Genomic DNA, 18,154 nt, shown 5'->3' with positions numbered 1-18,154 from the left:
CCACCTCTTTTGTAATTTCTTACTGAGGAGAAATGTACTGAGCTTTAAGAGTTGGTCAGTGTAGATCGCTAAGTACTATTCAATTAAGTAATGTCATTTCTCATGTGTAAAGAAAGAAATTCATTTGAACATTTCTTCTGATTGGTATAAAATCAGACCCATTTAAAAGCCTCAATGAATATTTTATTTTAGAATACCAAATAGGAGTTTTATAATAGACCAGAGACTTTCGGCCATAGGTTGCAGATCATTGTTCTTTTTGATGCAAAGTGTTATTATTATTGTAATTATTTAGGAAGCATGAGCTACAAATCAAATACATTATGTTATTTAGGAAATTGATACATATCTCGGGGGACATAAACACTGGTTTTATTTTTCTCCCAGACACGGCGGACGTTTTAGAGGACCTGTTCACTGGCAGCACCAAGTAGACGATTATCTCTTAGGCTCCCAAGTGCTCGTTCAGTGAAAACTAAAGTCAGGACTTTCGCTTGCATACATTAAAAACAAGGTCGTGTCCCACTGAAAAGAATCTTCCCTGAGAACTCTCTAGCGATTTTCCCAGCATCTTTGTGGTGTTTCTTGAGAGCTCTGATGCCACGTTGATTTTCCGTCTATTTGAAGACTGAAGTCCTGGCCCTGTGGACACTTTCAAGTTTTTCTTTTTTGAAAAATCTCGAAGGCCTGCATGATATTTATACGTCTTTCTAGGTTTTGGTGAGCCATCTCAATCTGAACTTTCATGTCCATTCTGGGGAAATTCATTGACTGATTTTTTTTTTTTTTTTTTTGAAAATTTCTTCCCCTCAGTTTTTCCATTTTATCTTTCTGGAAATCAGTCATTTGGACTTGGGCCTCCTGGGTAGAGAGTTTAATTTTCTTCTCTTTCCTCTACTATTTCCCTTTTCCTTGCTTATGTCATTGCTGCTGTTTTCTTATCTTCCTGGAGAGTCCCTGAAGTTTATCTTTCAAACTTTCTTTTGAATTTCTTATTTCTGTTATATTGCAGTTTCCAAGGGGACTTTAGTGTCCTCCAGATGTTCTTATTTTTCCTATTCCTGCTTCTTCAATTAAATACCTCCTCAAATCTCTTTGAGGGTATCAAATACAGCATTAAAAAACAATATGCTCTAAGCACCAATTTCCCTCTGTTGCCAGTTTTTGGCTTTGTGTCTCTTGTAAGTAGGAACTTTCCCTCTGTGCCTGTTGGTTTTGCCAGCCTACTCATGTTTATGAGAATGTTACTTAAAACCCATCTGGAAGCTCAGGAGCAAGGGTAGCTTGGACATTGTCCCTCTAGTGGCCCTCACTGTGTGGCTCCAACAGAGCTATTCCACAGGGAGCCTTCAGCTGTCTGCACCTTGGCTTGGTGTAGCTCTCAGTGTGGCTGGAAATTCTGAGACTGATAACCTGAATGTAATCAGGTTATCTGAATGTGGCTGGTGCATTGGAGTCTTACTCTTCAGTGGACGCTTTCCCCCAATCCCTTTGTTTTCAGTACGAGACAGGTGCCCTGGCATCCTAGTGCCTCTCCAGAGTGCAGGGGAGGCAGGGAGGTGGCAAGACGCATGGGGTGATGGAGAACATCTGGGACCTCTCACTGAGCCTTCTGTTTCTGGTGCGTCCTGCACTCTAGACATGACCACACGCAGCACAAATGGGAGAGTGAATGGGAGCCAGTAGGGTTGTCATTTTCCGCCACAGTGACTGCATCAGCACATACTCCCACCAGCAGCACGAGTGTTCCTGAGACCCAGTAGCCTCCCCAGTACTTGATATCATTTTTAGTGGTTATGCGTAAAAGATTTTTTCACCGTGATTTAATTTTTATTTTAATGTCAGTGAATGATGTTAAACAGCATTTTATATACTTGCATTAGTTTCCTATTACTGTTGTAATGAATGGCCAGAAATTTAATGACTTCAAACAAAAAAAATTTATCATCTTACAGTCCTGGAGGTCAGAAGTCCTAAAATTCAGGTGCCAGCAGGACTGAGTTCCTTCTGGAGGCTCTAGGGGAGACTCTGTTTCCTTGCCTTTTCCATCTTCTGGAGGCTGCCTTCCTTTTGTGGCTCTCAGTCCCTTTGTCCATCTTCAGAGACAGTGGCATAATGTCTTTCAGTCTCTCTGTTTCTGACCTCTGCTTCCATCAGCACGTCACTTTGTCTGATTCTGACCCTCCTTCTTGCATCTGTAAAGGACCCTTGTGGTTACACTTGGCCCAACCAGAAAATCTCCCTACTTTAAGAGCCGTGACTTATATCTGCAAAGACCCTTTATCACGTAAGGTAACATGGTCACAGTTTCTGTGATTAGGGCATAGGCATCTTTGTGGCGGGGGTTGGGGGTGCCTTATTCAGCCTACTGCAATTCTTTTGGCCTATTTTGATAACTCTTTTATAAATAATGTTTGCCCTTGTCCATTTCAGTGAATTAGAATAACTTTGAACATATTTAATTGCACAGACAATATTTTTAATCATTTATTTTTAGTCCACTGCTGAAACTAGAAATTTAATGTAAATTTAGGATACTTAATTTGGTCAGTGGAAAAAAACTCAATGACAAAATGAATAATCATCCTCATTTTTAAAGAGTTTGTTGGATCCAGCTTTCAACCAACTTGCCAGCGTTTTATCTCGGGCCTCTTACTTAAAATAGCCTGAAAAAGCAGCCAGTGGAATTGCATGTCCCTTTCATTCATCAGTACATGAGTTTACTTCTCCCAGCAGAAATTACCTAAATGGTTCCAGAGTAGGGATGGAGTGACCTGGATCTGTCTTGGTCTTTCTTTCAGGAGAAGGGGATTAATGATTGTTTACTGACTGAATTAATGAATGACATAGAATAGTGGTGTTATTTTTCTGCTTCACCACCTTGGGTTTCTTTTGTGTGGCTTGCTTTAAATATTCAGCTCTCTTTTCCTCACTGCAAAGCGAATGTTCTTCCTTAATCTTTAACTATGCCTTATCAATTTATACCTCTGCAGATACTTATTCCCCAATTCCTGCCACGTATTTTCTATTGTATATGAAGTTATCTTTCATGGAGCTCAAATGTGTATTCTTGAAACAAATTTTAATTAATTTAATTTAATTTCCCTTGAAAAGAGAGTTTCTCCTTTTTCTGGACCTTCTGTTGTAACTGGTACTGTTGACATCTCTTGGTCCTCTGTCAGAAGCTCAGCGTTTGTTGCATCTGTTTATATGTGCCTGTCTATCGATCAATCAATTGATCATCTATCCTTGTTTCCCTCTCTTTTTCCTCTCTCTCTCCTTTTAGCAGATGATACATTTTTGCTATAAGTAATAAAGTTTTGATTTAATTTTATAATTGACAAAGGCCATCCAAATTTTTTAATCATTTTATTGGAAATGTTCTATGATAATTTTAGTTGTGAGCTAATTCAAAGGAAACTGGCTTGGTTTTGCACCCTCTTGACACACACTCTACTATGGGAGGGCATCAACTAGTCTGGGCAGAATACTCTAAGTGTGGCCAGTGCGTAATTTGCATTAATGTATACAAATCCTCTGTGGATCGTATTTGTAGCAAGCTGCTTGGGATTTGTGCGAAACCATGAGGCTGACGGAAGGAAGCAATGACAGATGGGTAGAGAGTCTCATTTATTGGGAAGGAACATCTTTTCTCATGAATGTCACTTTCCATTTAATTCCATGTTGTCATTCAAGACCCTAATGCATCAATTGAAAGAAAAGCCTCATAGAGAATGACATTTGGGAGAGAGCCAACAGGGGACACTACCCGAGGCTGCAAATGCCGGTTTGCTTGGCAGCCGCAAGAAGAACAACTGTTTGGCAACAAATTACTTGGTAGAAAGCCTCTAGAATCAGTGAAGGATTAAAAATAGAAAGATAGGGTGGGTTTCTATGGCTTCAGGAGAGAGAATTCAATTCCCCTGGCTGCAGGGATAAATCTGCAACGCCAGAATCTTTCTTCGAGTTTATATGCTGCAGTGTTAGATGACAGCCAGAAATGGCCACAGTGAAAGGAGTAGCTGATTCTGTTCTAAATCACTCTGCCAGTCACGCTTCATGACCTTGCATATTACTTAATTAAACCATATCTGCATTGGCTCATAGCATAATAATGCTGTTCCAACCCTGTAGGACACATTTCAAGGCTCTTTAACTATAAGATGTGGGACTGATCATCTTGATGTGACTTTCCCGTAGAGCAAGATCCTCAGTCCGGCATTGATTTTATTCAAAATATGTTGATTGGTTTCCCACACCCTTGGCATATGTTTGTATTTATTTTTTAGAGAATTCTCTCCTGTGACTTGGAATACATTTCTTCATTGCAAAGCCAAGAGTCTTTTTCTCTTTACTTTGTTCTTCCAAGAGTACAACTGGTGATTGCCAATGAATCATGGATCCATGCTTCTCAAAATTTAATTTGCAGATGAATCACCTGGGATCTTGTTAAAAAACAGATTCTGATTTAGTCGGTCTGGTGTGAGAGGCTTTAATCTTTAATCTTTAATTGCTTTAATCTTTCTCCTTTAACACAAACTAGTGGCACCAACTCCCCAATCCCTTGGCCTTCTTCTGAGGGTGGTGGTCCCCCATGGTCCTCTTACCCTAACTTAGGGTGCCCAAGGTTCTGATGGTGCTTCCTCTTGGGTTTTATTTGGCTGCTTCTTGGTGTCCAGCCTGATAAGATTATTTGGTTGAGGGAGAGAACATGGCAGAATTAAATAAAATTCGAAGTAGCTTATCCACAAACAGAATAAGATTCATGGCAGCTGTGGCCTATGACTTGGCTTCTGTCATCTTACAATGTCATTCCCTTCAGAATGCAGAATTCTCTATCAGAAGCAAGGCCAGCCTCTTCTGTTTCTGTCTCCCAAACCTGCGGTGCCAGAGACCACGGTTTGTGCACTTGTTTATCTCCAAGTGGATCATTAGAAACAGGGATCCATCTCCTACTGACTGAACTGCTTTATCTTGTTTAACGAGACTAAATATGGTAATATCATGAAATAAGTTTTTTTTAAGTCCACAATTAATGATCAGCACAAGGTGATTAATGCTGCTTTCTTACGATAGTGTTTGTATTATAAAATTGTAGGTCAGTACTCATGCTCCTTTCTGATTTCTCAAGGTTTGATGATCATTATGCAGAATTTTAAGAAAATTCATTACATGGATATAATAAAGACCACAATTTTAATTGACTTTTACACACTGTTAAACTTTTATAGAGGTATGCTCATTTAGTAGTCAGCATGCTGCAGTACAGTATGAGAATTCAAATCCTGAGTGAAGTAGGTTTCTGTAGATGTGTTTACTTTAAGAGTGTATCAAGGTCTGTTAAGATGTGCTGTTCATCTCAACCCAAATGACCAGCTTATTTGGACAGTTGCACTTTTCTCAGTAAAAGTGTAGTTTGGAGGTTGAACATGGGTGTGCCTTTGCTCATGATCTGAGTCGTGAGATGAAGAGTATATCATTCAGTGGCAATACACCACTTTAGATACCTGCAGCACAAAGTAATTACGTAGGGAATTCGGTGTTTAAAAAAAATGTTGGAAAGGCTACAGAAGGCATCAGAGGCTGGCTAAAGCTTGTTCTCAGGCTTGTCACTACCGTTCTGGTCCAGAGAGTCAGGAAGATACTGGTGCTGCACTGATAAGGAGACTGTGAGAAACCAGGGCTGTTGGTCAGTGAAGTGAATGAATCAAGGTAAAAACGTGTGTGGGTGCAAAAGCTCATATCTGCCATGGCGAACCTTTGCTCACCAGATCTAAGGGAGAAGTAATATGCTTCTGTCATCCTTGCATTTTCAAAAGTCTCATGGAAATCAATCTCATTGGCAGAACATAAACTGAATCCACAACCTTGGAGTCAAAGGGACGTGAGAAACGCAGATCTCAGGTGATGCTTGGAAAAGCAAAATAAAAGAATCATATAAACACTGGTTGCCAACCCAGTATTCATTACACAGAGGATGTAGTGTTTACTTGTTGAAAGGCTTAAACTTGTGGGTTATTTATCTACTCATTTTAACATCTCTTTCGCAAGGTGAGACAAAAATCCTTTGAGACTTTCCAGGCATCCTCTGGGAAATCTCAGAGTTAGTTTGAAGTCCACATGACTCCACTGAAAATTTGATTTAAGGTCAAAATGTTTGAGCATTTGATTAAATAGGATCATAGACCATTATGAAATAGTATTTAATTATCTTTGTAACCAGTAGAAGATTTTAAAGGCAAATACACAAGGTTACATAGTGTGAACCAAACTTAGCTCTTTTAAAGATGAGAAGCCTGGGTTTTCTTTAGTAATTAAAGATGATAAAGACATTGTGAAGCAGAGTACATTTTTCAGTAAGCCACAAAATCTTTGTTTTCCAGGTAGATTACTCAAAAGTTAAAAACAAAGCAAAATTACCCAGCCGCCGCCAAAACTATCATTTATGAAGAAGAGCAGACCAATAGTCTAATAAAAGTTTGTCATTTTAATAGGAAACTAAATTCCAACTTTGCTCCAGTACACAGTTTGATATCAAAACTCACTCTTTTAAAGACTCCTATAAATCCATTCCCATTTCAGCTAGCTTGGCCACACATAAACTTCCTTCCCCAAGATGTTTTCCCCCAGAAACATACAACTTTTATATATCCACTCAGATTTTGTCTCGGTTATTTTCCTTTCTCATTCTGAACCAGTCATTTTATTTTCCTTACAAAGCTTTCGTACACAGTTGTTTCCTTTCACCTTTATTACTTCTAATTAGTTTTAATTACATATATTCATTGGAATTCTTAACTCTTAGAATCCTTAATTCCTAGTGAAAACTAAGAAGTCAGCAAGTGTGGACAATCTGATACAGGAGCATTCTGTGGATTGGAAAACTTATAATACATTTCATACTTTCTAGAGGTATGGTCTTCCTCATAGTAAAATCTTCAGTGTGGCAGAAAACTAACAGATCCAATTATCTTTAGTTTCTTTGTAAAAGAAAGTCAAAAATGGATGAATGTATGTTCCGTAATTAATGTTCCAGTATGTTATCTTATCCGGTAATGATGTAGATACTCAATGACTAGCTATCATTGAATTTACCTCAGTAAACGTCAAGGTTTAAAGTTACTCGAAAAACTATGGAAACCATTTTTTTAAGTAGACATAGCATAAAGCATAATTATTGTTGAAAAGTTCATTTATAAACATTTATCTTATTTGTATCTATTTAATTCACTTATTCTTAACAATTACGTTTAGATTAGTCATGAAAATTTCATGAGACATTAAACAGCTAACCACCATCTTATCTTTTTTTGCTGACAAATTCTGTAACAGAGATAACATGAACTTATTTAAATTTTAGTAAAGCTAGGTAGAATAAAAGTATTATATTTAATGCTGTTAACTCTAAAGACATGACTGTTTTAATTAAAACAACAAACGTAAACTAGCTTTTATTTTCCAAACATTATCCTATATCACATAAGCTTGTAAAGCCTCTGGGTTAGTTTCTATATTTCTGAGAGTATAGCTGACTTATTTAAACACTCATTTGTCTTTAAGCAATTAAATAGAGCTCTTTACAAGTTAATTTTGGCAATATTATCTGATAATAGAAAAAAATCGCACATTTATAACATACGTACCTAGGTTTATGTAAACATACAGATGCAAACAGAGATCGTATAGTTTTCATTTAAACATGTTAGCCACAAGATCGGTGCACTGATGCAAAATTCACCAGTTTATAAGAGCAGTTGGATTCAAGTTGTGTTTCTGGCAGATGGAATAAGTTAAGGTTACCTGCTCTGATGGCTGATGCTTTTTACTAATATTTGCAGAAGAGACTTGTAAGATTTTTTTTATAGGCCTAGTTTTCAAAATAGCCTTTCTTCATGTTGTTGTTTCCTTTCTGATAAGAATTACCTTGGCTCCTGGAGAAAACCACGTAGAATACTTACACCTCAGAAAGCACAGAGAAATAATGCCAGTTCCACCATGAAGGGCTTTTGTTTCCTAAGTCCAAATCTTTTACAATATCTGCAAGCCTTTTGGGATAAATAGAGATTTGGGGCTTGGTAAAAAGGATACGTGGACTTTGAGTTATTTCTAGGGCCACATTTCTGATCCTGTAAAGGCTCGAGGTGTAAGACAAATACAGTTGTTTTTAATTTCTCAAAGAATCGGGCCCACCCAAATGATGTGAAGGCTTACCCACCCATCCCACTACCATCTTTCCAATGTGCTGCTTTATATCAAGAAGATCATCAACTAAGTTGGAAATCAGAATGTTCCTGTGTTCTAGATTTAGAGCCGTGTGTCTTTGGAATGGTTTAATAAATCCTTCCACAAAGGCGTCAGTTTTTTATCCATCCCTCTGGGTACAAATTTTCATTTCAACTCAGGGGAGAAAGCCTAAAAAGAAAAGTTCCTGTTGGGCTCGGAATGTCAGCTTCCAACCTGGCCCATTCTGACCACAGAACTACATAAAAAGCCTTACATGTATCTTGTCAGGTTTCAGCTGGGAGAAACAGTAAATACTCCCAAAAGTATTGAATAAACCCTTGGACACAAGAGATGTCCCCAAAGAGGGTACAAACTATACTACCGTCCCAAGATCGAGAGCCACCCCCAGAGACAACCAAAGGAAGAAAGACAAGGGCAAGTCCCCTGGAGTGGGGGCCCACACTGGGCAGAACCCAAGCTCTGCCCGTGGAGTGCAGCCTGCATTTCTGTCCGGCCACATCTTGGGGCCCCCAAGTTGATGACTGCCGAGGTAAGTTCTCAGGACGCCAACCAAGACAAACAAGAAGGCGACAGGGATTGGGAGAGAAAGCTCCAACAACCAGTGTCTGCCCCAAAATCAAATTCACAAGAGTCTGAATCTGCCAAGAAAAGGACAACATGAGATTTTGTCTTCCTCTTTCAACCAGGCACGAGACAGAGGTCTGGGAGAGCTGACTTTGGCAAGCGTCCTCACCCTTGTTTCCCCAGGATCCCTTCTGCAGGCTCTGGAGCCAGTGGGCTGCACCACAGGGGTCATCAGAAACGGTCACGGAGGAAACTGATTTTCATCTACCCTTTATGGTGAGTGCTCGGCTGAGACCCCTTTCTGTCTAGGGCACCTCATACATGGATAAAGTTATTGCTTAGGAAGCTTAGGGAAAACCTCAGTTTTCTTACTGGTTGGGGAGAAACCCAGGTCTTCTCTTCTGTGAGTCTCTAAAGAACACTTTACTTCTAAAACTTCTGGTCACCAAACATATGGAGGTGTTTTCCCACATCAAGCAATTCTCTGAGACAGCAGCTGGGTGTCTTACAATTTATAACTGACACACTCTACCCAGAGAGGGCATCACATGCCCCAGGTTAAGGCTCAGTCCCACAGATGGCTCCCCACTCTGCACCCCACAAACACACTTCAGCTGCCACTGGCAGCTAGGTTACCGCCCGTGCTTATGACGGAGTGGCTGTGGATTGGAGGTTCCAACAACCCCCTCCATGTGTTTGATGAGATTAACCTGCTAGAGCAGCTCATACACTCAGGGAAACATGTGCTTACATTTACCAGCTTATTAAAGGATATGATAAAGAATACAGATGAACAGCCAGCTGAAGAGATACACAGAGCAGGGTCTGGGAGGGTCCCAAGTGTGGGATTTTCTGTCCCCGTACAATTGGGGTGCAGTGTAGATGGTCCACCCACCTTGAAACTCGCCGAAGCCCCTACTGCTGGGATTTTGTGGACACTTCCTCATGTAGGCAAGATCGATTATTAGCTCCCTTCTTAGCCCATCTCTGAAGGATGAGAGGAGGGCTGAAAATTCCAAGTTATTAATCGTGGCTGGGTCTCTCTGGTGACCAGGCCCCCATCCAGGATGCCTTCGGGAGTCCACCCAGAGTGGCCCAATTAGGAAAGATGTTCCTAGTGCTTTTTTTTTTTTTTTTTGGCAGGTAAGTCTTTTATTTTTTTATTTTATTTTCTTATTGAAGTATAGTCAGTTTGCAGTGTTGTGTTAATTTTTGGTGGACAGCATAGTGATTCTGTTATACATATATATTCCTTTTCACATTCTTCTTCTTTATAGGCTATTACAGGATATAGAATAGAGTTCCCTGTGCTATACAGCAGGACCTTGTTGTTTATCTTCTTTTGCTTATATTATTTATGAACTTAACAGGGTTTAGGAGCCCTGTGTCAGGGACAGGGTCAAACACAAATATTAGATCAAGAGTTGCTCCCAGTGTTTTTATCACGTAGGAATTTATAAGGGCTTTAGGAGCTCTGTGCCGGGAACGAGGGCACAGGCAAACTCACATATATGTGTGTATTTATTTATATATCTCTCATCATTTCACACTTCCCTAGGTTAAAAAGTTCTCCACTATGGCCACAGTATAATTTTTTTAATTTTTAAATTTTTTTTCAGGGTTAGATAGAAGGTCAGTAGATCGATTTATTTATTTATTTATTTATTTATTTATTTATTTATTTATTTATTTATTTATTTATTTATTATTAGATTAGTTTTTTTTTTTACTGGAGGCACTGGGAATTGAACCTAGGATCTGTGCATGCTAAGCATGCGCTCTGCCATTTGAGCTATACCCTCCCCCCTCAGCATTATCTTTGATAAGTTTAACCTGCTTCATTAGCCTTAAACCTGTTCACCTGAGGCCTCACGCTGGCTCCGCCCCAGCTTAAGTAAGACCAGGTCGGTTTTAAGTCAGACCTAGTCAGACCCCGACCCCATCCGGTTCCTAAACTGGATTCGGTCCAGAAAAAGACGTGCTCAAATGGCCTGAACGCTCCTACCACAGAAGTCACGGATCCAGGCCCCGGGCCGAGGGAGACGAGCCCAGCAGCTTGGGACGCGAGAGCACAGCCCGCCCCCGGGGCGCAGCAGGTACCCTCCCCGCTTGCGCGGTGCTCCTGGGGGGCGGTCTGGGTCTTTTTAGCGTCCCTCTCTGGCAGCAGAACTGCTAAAAGACAAACTGAGCCATGTTAAAAATTGTAAGAATTGTTTTAGCAAAAGTGGATTTGAATCAGGCAGCATCCAGTAGAAAGAAGCTCCCAGAAGGTGTACAAAATGAAAGATTTTATAGGGACAAGGGAGCGGGAACAAGGAAGGTTTTTTTAGTCAAAAAAGCTGGTTGCTTCGCAAAGTCCAAGATGGCAGGGGCCCATCAGGGGATTCCGGGTTGGCTGGTTTAAGATTCCATCTCTGGGAGACCCGAAGCTGTTTCTCTCGGTTTGCTGATATGGGGCTTATGATAAGCTACTCCATTTTGGGCCTGTTGTCTTGTTTTCGACAAACGCTGGGGGCACTGTCTTGTCTTTGTTAAAAAGACCAGGTGGAGGGGACATCCCGGGCATCTGAGACGGAGATGCAGGTTTTGTTTGTCATCACGGGCGCCGGGTTCCCAGTGTTTCTGCAAACCTTGTGAGAAACACAGCTGGTTGGTTTTTGCTTTATTTCTGCACCTGAAGTAAGTTCTTGTTCACCACCAATACTGAGAATACTGCTTTCAGTTAAAAAGAAGCGTAAATCAAATGTTGTAACTCGTTTTGAGAGGAACCTCAGAGACTCGTGTTCCTGGGCACATAAAAGCATCTCAGTCAAAGGCTGGCTCCGCTGGGAGTGAGAGTCTGTTAGATTTGCCTCCTCATTTCCTTACGAAATTTAGGAGTTGATGAGTGGACACCGTGGACAGCAGGTGCATGTTATAAAGGTGACTTTAACAAACGGTAATTGTTATCTTTTGGCCTCTGGCCGAAGCAGCAGTGCGTCTGGGAGCTGACAAGAGGTGCGAGTGAACTTCCCGTTGCTAAACTCTCGATGGCTTTGTTTCTTATACACTTTCCTAATGTGTTAGTGAAATAAAGAGAAGGAAAGAAAGAGGGAAGGATGGAAAACCTTGAGTTCCTGTTACCAAAGGAAGGATTATCCAGTAAATAGTGAACTTGCTAGATGGACCACGAGGGGTTCTTGTATTAGTCATGTTCTCAGACCCCGTCCTATGTCTGGGCTCAGTCAGCTCTTTAGGGCGTCTTGGGAGGATTTACAAAGCCAGAGCAGGTCAGAGATGCACCTCCATCCTGGGTTCTGAAGTAGGAACTGGAAAGGAGCTCTGTTTTCAGAAAATCAGACAGAAATCTGGGAAAGAGTAGGGGTCGGTAAGAGTAATTTTAGACTTTCTAGCACTTGTAACTTTTTACAGAGTACTTTTTAACAGTGTAGGCTTTGTATTGTAATAAAGTGCTTACATATCCATGATCTCACTTAATTCTCAAAATAATAATGTAAATAAAAGAGGGTAGATATGGTACCAAAGATGAGGCTCCCCGGAGTAGGAAGAATTCCAGGATGACCCAGTGATCTCAGGCCACATGAACTCCATCCTATTGATGGGGGAGGGGGTCCTGTAACTACAGGGACAGAGATGTGGGCGTCCCTGGGTGGTGAGGGTGGGACGCGGCTCAGCTGACTTGCATAGAGGGCAAGTGTCCCGTGAGCGAGTCAGGTGAGCCCTCGGAAGGGACTGGGTGCTTCCTGGTGAAAAGGGATTCAGAGTCTGAGAGGGATTCAGCAGAGGGGGTGCTCCTCCCCGTGGGCTTTGATGCTCAAGGGGCCACGTGACAAGGAAGGAGGCTGCTTTTCTCCCCTGAGGGTGACAGCCCTGGGGCAGCCAGCAAGGAGGCTCTCAGCTTCATTTGCATTATTAATCTTTTCCCCATGAGGTTTAGGAACATTTCTTGCCGAGGGCCTGCTGTAAATATTTCAGTCTTTGCAGCCACATAGTCTGTCTCTGTCACATGTTTTCTTTCTTTCTTTCTTTAGCTCACTCTCCCTCCCTCTTTTCCTTTCTTCTGGAATCTATACTTCAAAATGTAAAATAAAATGAAATCTTAGTTTGAGGACTGAGACAAAACAGGTTTTGGGTGATTTGGCAGTGCCTGGTGCAGACAATCAACAGAAGAATACATTAAGGCCTGAAATGCAGCGCCTGCCAGCTTCCGTCCTGTAAATACACCCCCCTAGTTGATTTCAAGCTCCAATGTGAAGGCGCCTCACTGTCAGAAGATGCCTGCGGGAGCCCGTAGTGAGGCTGCATTCCCACACAGAAACCCTGTAACTGAGTAACCACACAGCAGATAATAGAGAAATGTGTTGACGTAATTAGGAAGCGTTGAGTTTTCAGCATCTGCTGCCCTTGTTAATTAAATTACAGACATTCATTATATTAATACAGGCTGTGTTTAATGACCAGCTCCTGTTATTCCTGAGAAGTTCACAGCTGGCTCTCAGGGGCTGGTTCTGAACACCCCCAGCACAACACTGCTTGTGCCCTTAGAAGAGAGCGGTCCGTGCTGGCTCCCGTTTCCCCATCAGCCTGACAGGGAACCCAGCCCACGTGATAGTGGGCCCCCTCTCCAGTGCAGATGTGGCTCCATCATCAGGGATGGGAGAACAAGAAAGGAGCCTGAGTTCCTGGCCCTGTAGAGCTGCCACATCAGGCTTGGATGTCTTATGATCCCGTGATTACGCTCAGGGGAATCAACTTCTACTTTGTTCAAGCTTCTGTTTTGGGTTTTTGTTCCAACAATTGGCTGGCAATTCTAATTAGATATTAGAATTCCCTTGTTTGAGTGAGGAATCTGATGTTTAGAGAGAAAGAATTACTTTCCCAGCATCACAGCGCTGAAAGCCTCATACTCAGCATTTTAAGCACATCTTGTAACCCCGAGTCCCTGGTGATTTCTGTTCCATGCTCTTGCAGATCAAATCAAACCATCCATCAATTAGATCAATCAGTCAGTCGTTGGTCAGTACAAGCACCCAGCTGGGGATTTAACGGAGACACAAGACTACTCTTGACTGACCAGTGGTCTTGTCTCTGGAAATGTTTTACTAGAAAGTGGTGCAGTTTGGAGAAGGCACCCTGTGAAGGGGCCCTGCCTGGGCAGTGGGGGAGGGGGACAGAGGTGGCAGCTGTGCCCTCTCATATCTGAAACGTCACTGAACACAAATAAGGAACTCGTCACCGTGCTCCATGCTGTGGGGATTACACAAATACAGAGAGAAAAGTAATCGAATACCTACATATTTGTACATTTCCTGTGTATTAGCTGTAACGTCTTCCTATTAATATGCTTCAGGACCACTTTTGATGATGACAGTCTTAAAAGACCACGTGTGCCCCAGGACCCGATTCATTCATGACTTGGACTGACATTCATTTTTTCAATCTTTGAAAATTTCTAAGTTCTTGAAAAACAAATACATATTAAAATAGTAATATTAGTATTTTCTTAGGCAATTAAACAGGCGATTGTGATGTCTCATTTAGCATGGCTTTTCCTTGAATGTGTGCTCTTTCCTTGTGTGTGTGGGAATGTTAATATATCAAAGGCAATGATGATTTTTTCCCTGAAAATAACTTTCTTCAGACATTAAAAATGTCTTATGTTCTCTTTATGTTTTGTCTTGGTCCTGGTCAGCCTAAATTAAATCCTTAATCTAGGGGTGGATTAATTTTCACTGTTTGTTTTTTAAACTCACACCAGCTAAAGACATGTTGCTAGAGAAGTTTCTCTTCCTGGCTTTGTTACATAAGGTTCAAAAAGTTAGAGAAAAATAGAACAATATAAATTACTTCTGGGGTTGGGTTTGTTAAAAAGGCATTGAGTGGTTTCAGTTGTTCCATCCAACAGATAATCAATAAATAAACGCAAACACAATTTTTACCCTCAATGTATTATGATTGAATTATTTTTAAAAATGGAAGAACATTCAAATAAAAATATAAGAAGATAAGTTGAGATCTGGAGAGAAATTTAGAAGGACCCTCTGTACCTCAAATAAAACAATAACATAACTAATTTCATTTGCAGCTGCGGATGGTAAGAAGTGAATTAACCTAAACACTGTGAGTGATTCTAGTTTCTCACAACTCCAAATTCACCATAGAAAAATATATTATGTACTTCAGCAGACAGTGAAATCAGAGGGCATTTGGCTTAAATGAAGAAAATGAATTTTATTAGTAAATAGAAAATTTTTTTATAAGTTATGGTGAACTGGTTTGGGGCTGCTGTAACAAATTACCACAAACTGGGGGGGTTAAAGCAACAGCAATGCCTTCATTCATAGTTCTGGAGGCTAGTCGTGTGAAATGAAGGTGTTGGCAGGGTTAGCGTCTTCTAGGGGAAAAAGTGCCCCATGCTTCCCCCCCTTGCTTCTGGTGGTTGTAGCAAATCCTTGGAGTGTCTTGGCTTGTGGACACATCACTTCAGTCTCCACCTCCATCTCCACAGCCCTTCTTCCCTGTGCTTCTGTGCTTCCTTTCTCCTCTTCTAAGACACTGTCATGGAATCTAGAACCCATCTTAATTCAGCATGATGCAGTTTCAATCCTTAACTAATGAAATCTGCAATGACCCATTTTCCAAGAAAGGTCATATTCAGATGATCTGAATAGAAATGAATTTGGGGGGAGTCACTATTGAATCCATTACAGATGGGCTCTCTGAATTAATTATCTTAGAAAAAGAGCCAAACGAGTTACAAGCATGGTTTTTACTACAAATTCTGGCTTGTTGCCTAATTGGAAATATGACCTTAATAAACCACTCTTGCAAAATTCTATGTCTAGATTTCTTCATCTGTAAAATAGAAATAACACTGGTTTATCTATCAAAAACATGGTTTTTGACCTTTGAATGAAATACTAATTATAAAATTTCTTTGACAAGCACAAAATACTACTTTCAGTTCACAGTGAGCTTAATTTTACTGTGAGTTAATTTTTTCCTTCACTGTTCTACATTGGTCAATATAAAAAACTGTTGGACATGTTTCAAATCAGGGAAAGATTTTAGGAAAACACTTTTGCATATTTATGTAAAAATTTTAAATTTTCAGTAGCAATTTTCTAGTTTGCTCTTTGTTGAGTCTCATAATCATTGATACCATTAGAAAAAGAATATATAAAAAGTTCAAGTCAGTTAATCATACTCCTTTACAGAAACTTAGGGAAGAAGGTTTCATGAAAAAGACAGGAATTATTGGATTAAATGATATTTTTCTATTTGCAAATTTACCCATTTCTGTCCCCCCCTCCCCCCACTGTCATGGATAATTTAACTGAGTTATGCTTCTCTGAATCTTTCCCTGGCTCCCCTCTCTATTAATGTGGCCCCAGTACCTCATATACATATGTGGCTCCCAGACTTTTACGTCCTGTCCAGACTTTATTTGTGAGCGCAGACACACATATCCAACTGTTCATTCAGCATCTTCTCTTGGATGTCTCAAAGACATTTCACATTCACAGCTTCTCTAGAATGGGAATGGTGCTCTTGGGCCCCGTCCTTTCCTTAAACCCACCGTAAGACCTGATTATGTGCTTGACATCACATTGAATGGCACCACCGTCTAGAAGTACAGATGTCAACCTTGATGGTTCCATCTCCCAGTAGCCTCCATATGCCCTCCATCACCAGTTTCTGTCTCTCTTAACACTGTATGGCCCTTCATCCCTTTCACCTACCTTAATTTCCATCAGCATCCTAATCTAGCTTTAATGATTATTAATTCTTGGCCAATCTTGATTTATCTGTACCCTACACACTGCCTCCAAGATGACTTTGAAAACATTCTAGTCACCATATCATTTCATCTCTAAATATTTCTGTGTACCCTATAAAAGATAAGGAATCTTTTAAAACTCATACCTGCAGTTTCATTGTCACAACTGAAATAATAGCAATTTCTTAATAATATCAAATATTCAGTAAGTAAATTTTCCCAGTTGTATGTATCTTTTTTTTTCTTTTTTTTTTTTTTTTTTTACATATACAGTATTTTTGTTTGAATCAGGATTTGTTGTAGTCAATTGTCCCATCAGTTACTCAATTGAAACCCATTGGTCTCAAAAGGAGTACAACATTGCCACAGCCTCTCGGACAATCAGTATTTGGACCCTACATGTACCTGTGTTTTTATCTTGCTTTCTGCTTCCTCCCTGCTCCCTCATCTTCAGACAGACTGGAATTACTTCAGTGAATTATTCACTGAGTGCTTATTTTTGGTGAAGGGCTTTTGAAGAAACTCTTCCTTATCCCAGGAATACCTTTTCCTCCCTGTTTTATCCCCACCGTAATGGAAGGTCCCAGATCAGATGCACATACTCTGATCCCCTCTCTGACCAGGTCTAGTTGTTGAGCACGTGCAGTCCTAGCAGCACATCTTCCTCCTTTGCCCCACTTGGTCACAAGTTATGCACATACTTGTTTTTATGTTTCCTCTCATTGGCTCAATTTCTTCCACTTTCAAATTGTTTCACAATTGTAGATCTCTAAAGGTTTTAAAAAATTAAACATGTCTTCAGATATGTAGGGCTGGGTTAGGCATTGTTGGGGACCACTGAAGCAGGTGGTAAATTATTTTTATTAGAAATATTGTAAAGAGATAAATAGCAGCCAGTTTCTCAACTCCTCAGAATCCTTGGTGATTTTAAGTCAGTATTCCAAAGCTTATTTAGGGGCAATGTAGTATTATCATCTGTCCTCCTCAGAGATACTAAAATGTGTACATTCTAGATGTCCAAGTTCAGCAGTTCTAATGTATGTCATAATATGTACTACTTTAACATTAACTAGAGTTTATTACACCCCATATCTCTGAAATGAGGAATTAAGTCAAATTAAATGCATTTTTAAAATTTTGTAATCAATAGAGAATTTTAGTATACACTAAAAATAGTAAAGAAAGAGCAGCAAAAACATAGGAAGATATTTTGAAGGAAAAAATCATTAACTTCTGTGGCGATGGCAACCCCATAAAACACCGAAACATCAGAATGGCCATGACAGAAACAAATACAACTGGGAAAAAGCCATGTGTAAAGCAAAACAGACGAGTGTTACTTCTAAGAATAGTAGCTTTTTCCTTTTTCTTTTTTTAGTCTGTCAAGTTTATATGTAAATATCGAAAGGAAATTTAAGGGAGGCTGAAATGTATTTTAAACCATGTGTCAAAGCACTATCCTCTTTGTATAGCTATGGTATTGCATATGGGAAGACAGATTTTAAAAATTAATTACTTAATGATATAACTTGAAACCTGGTATAAAATAAGCCCCCAATTCATTCC

The 18,154-nt window shown here is 40.2% G+C and overlaps 1 protein-coding gene across 4 annotated transcripts in view; it reads left to right on the top strand.

Annotated features, from left to right (window-relative positions):
• LOC116665817 overlaps nt 1-18,154 on the top strand; it is a 417,325-nt gene that overhangs the window by 221,375 nt on the left and 177,796 nt on the right. For 2 of the 4 annotated variants that reach the window (XM_032486805.1, XM_032486803.1), the window contains one exon: nt 8,931-9,105. In XM_032486805.1, coding sequence (XP_032342696.1) covers nt 8,931-9,088 — 158 coding nt within the window. In that variant the 3' untranslated portion in view covers nt 9,089-9,105. Of the gene's footprint in view, nt 1-8,930; nt 9,106-18,154 lie in introns of those variants that run through there. The other 2 variants (XR_004322522.1, XM_032486804.1) reach the window with 2 other exon arrangements.

This window comes from Camelus ferus, chromosome 9, assembly GCF_009834535.1.
Source record: "Camelus ferus isolate YT-003-E chromosome 9, BCGSAC_Cfer_1.0, whole genome shotgun sequence".
Classification (NCBI taxonomy): Eukaryota; Metazoa; Chordata; class Mammalia; order Artiodactyla; family Camelidae; genus Camelus; species Camelus ferus.
The sequence above is the reverse complement of the archived record's forward strand: the minus strand, read 5'-3'. Positions and strand labels throughout refer to the sequence as shown.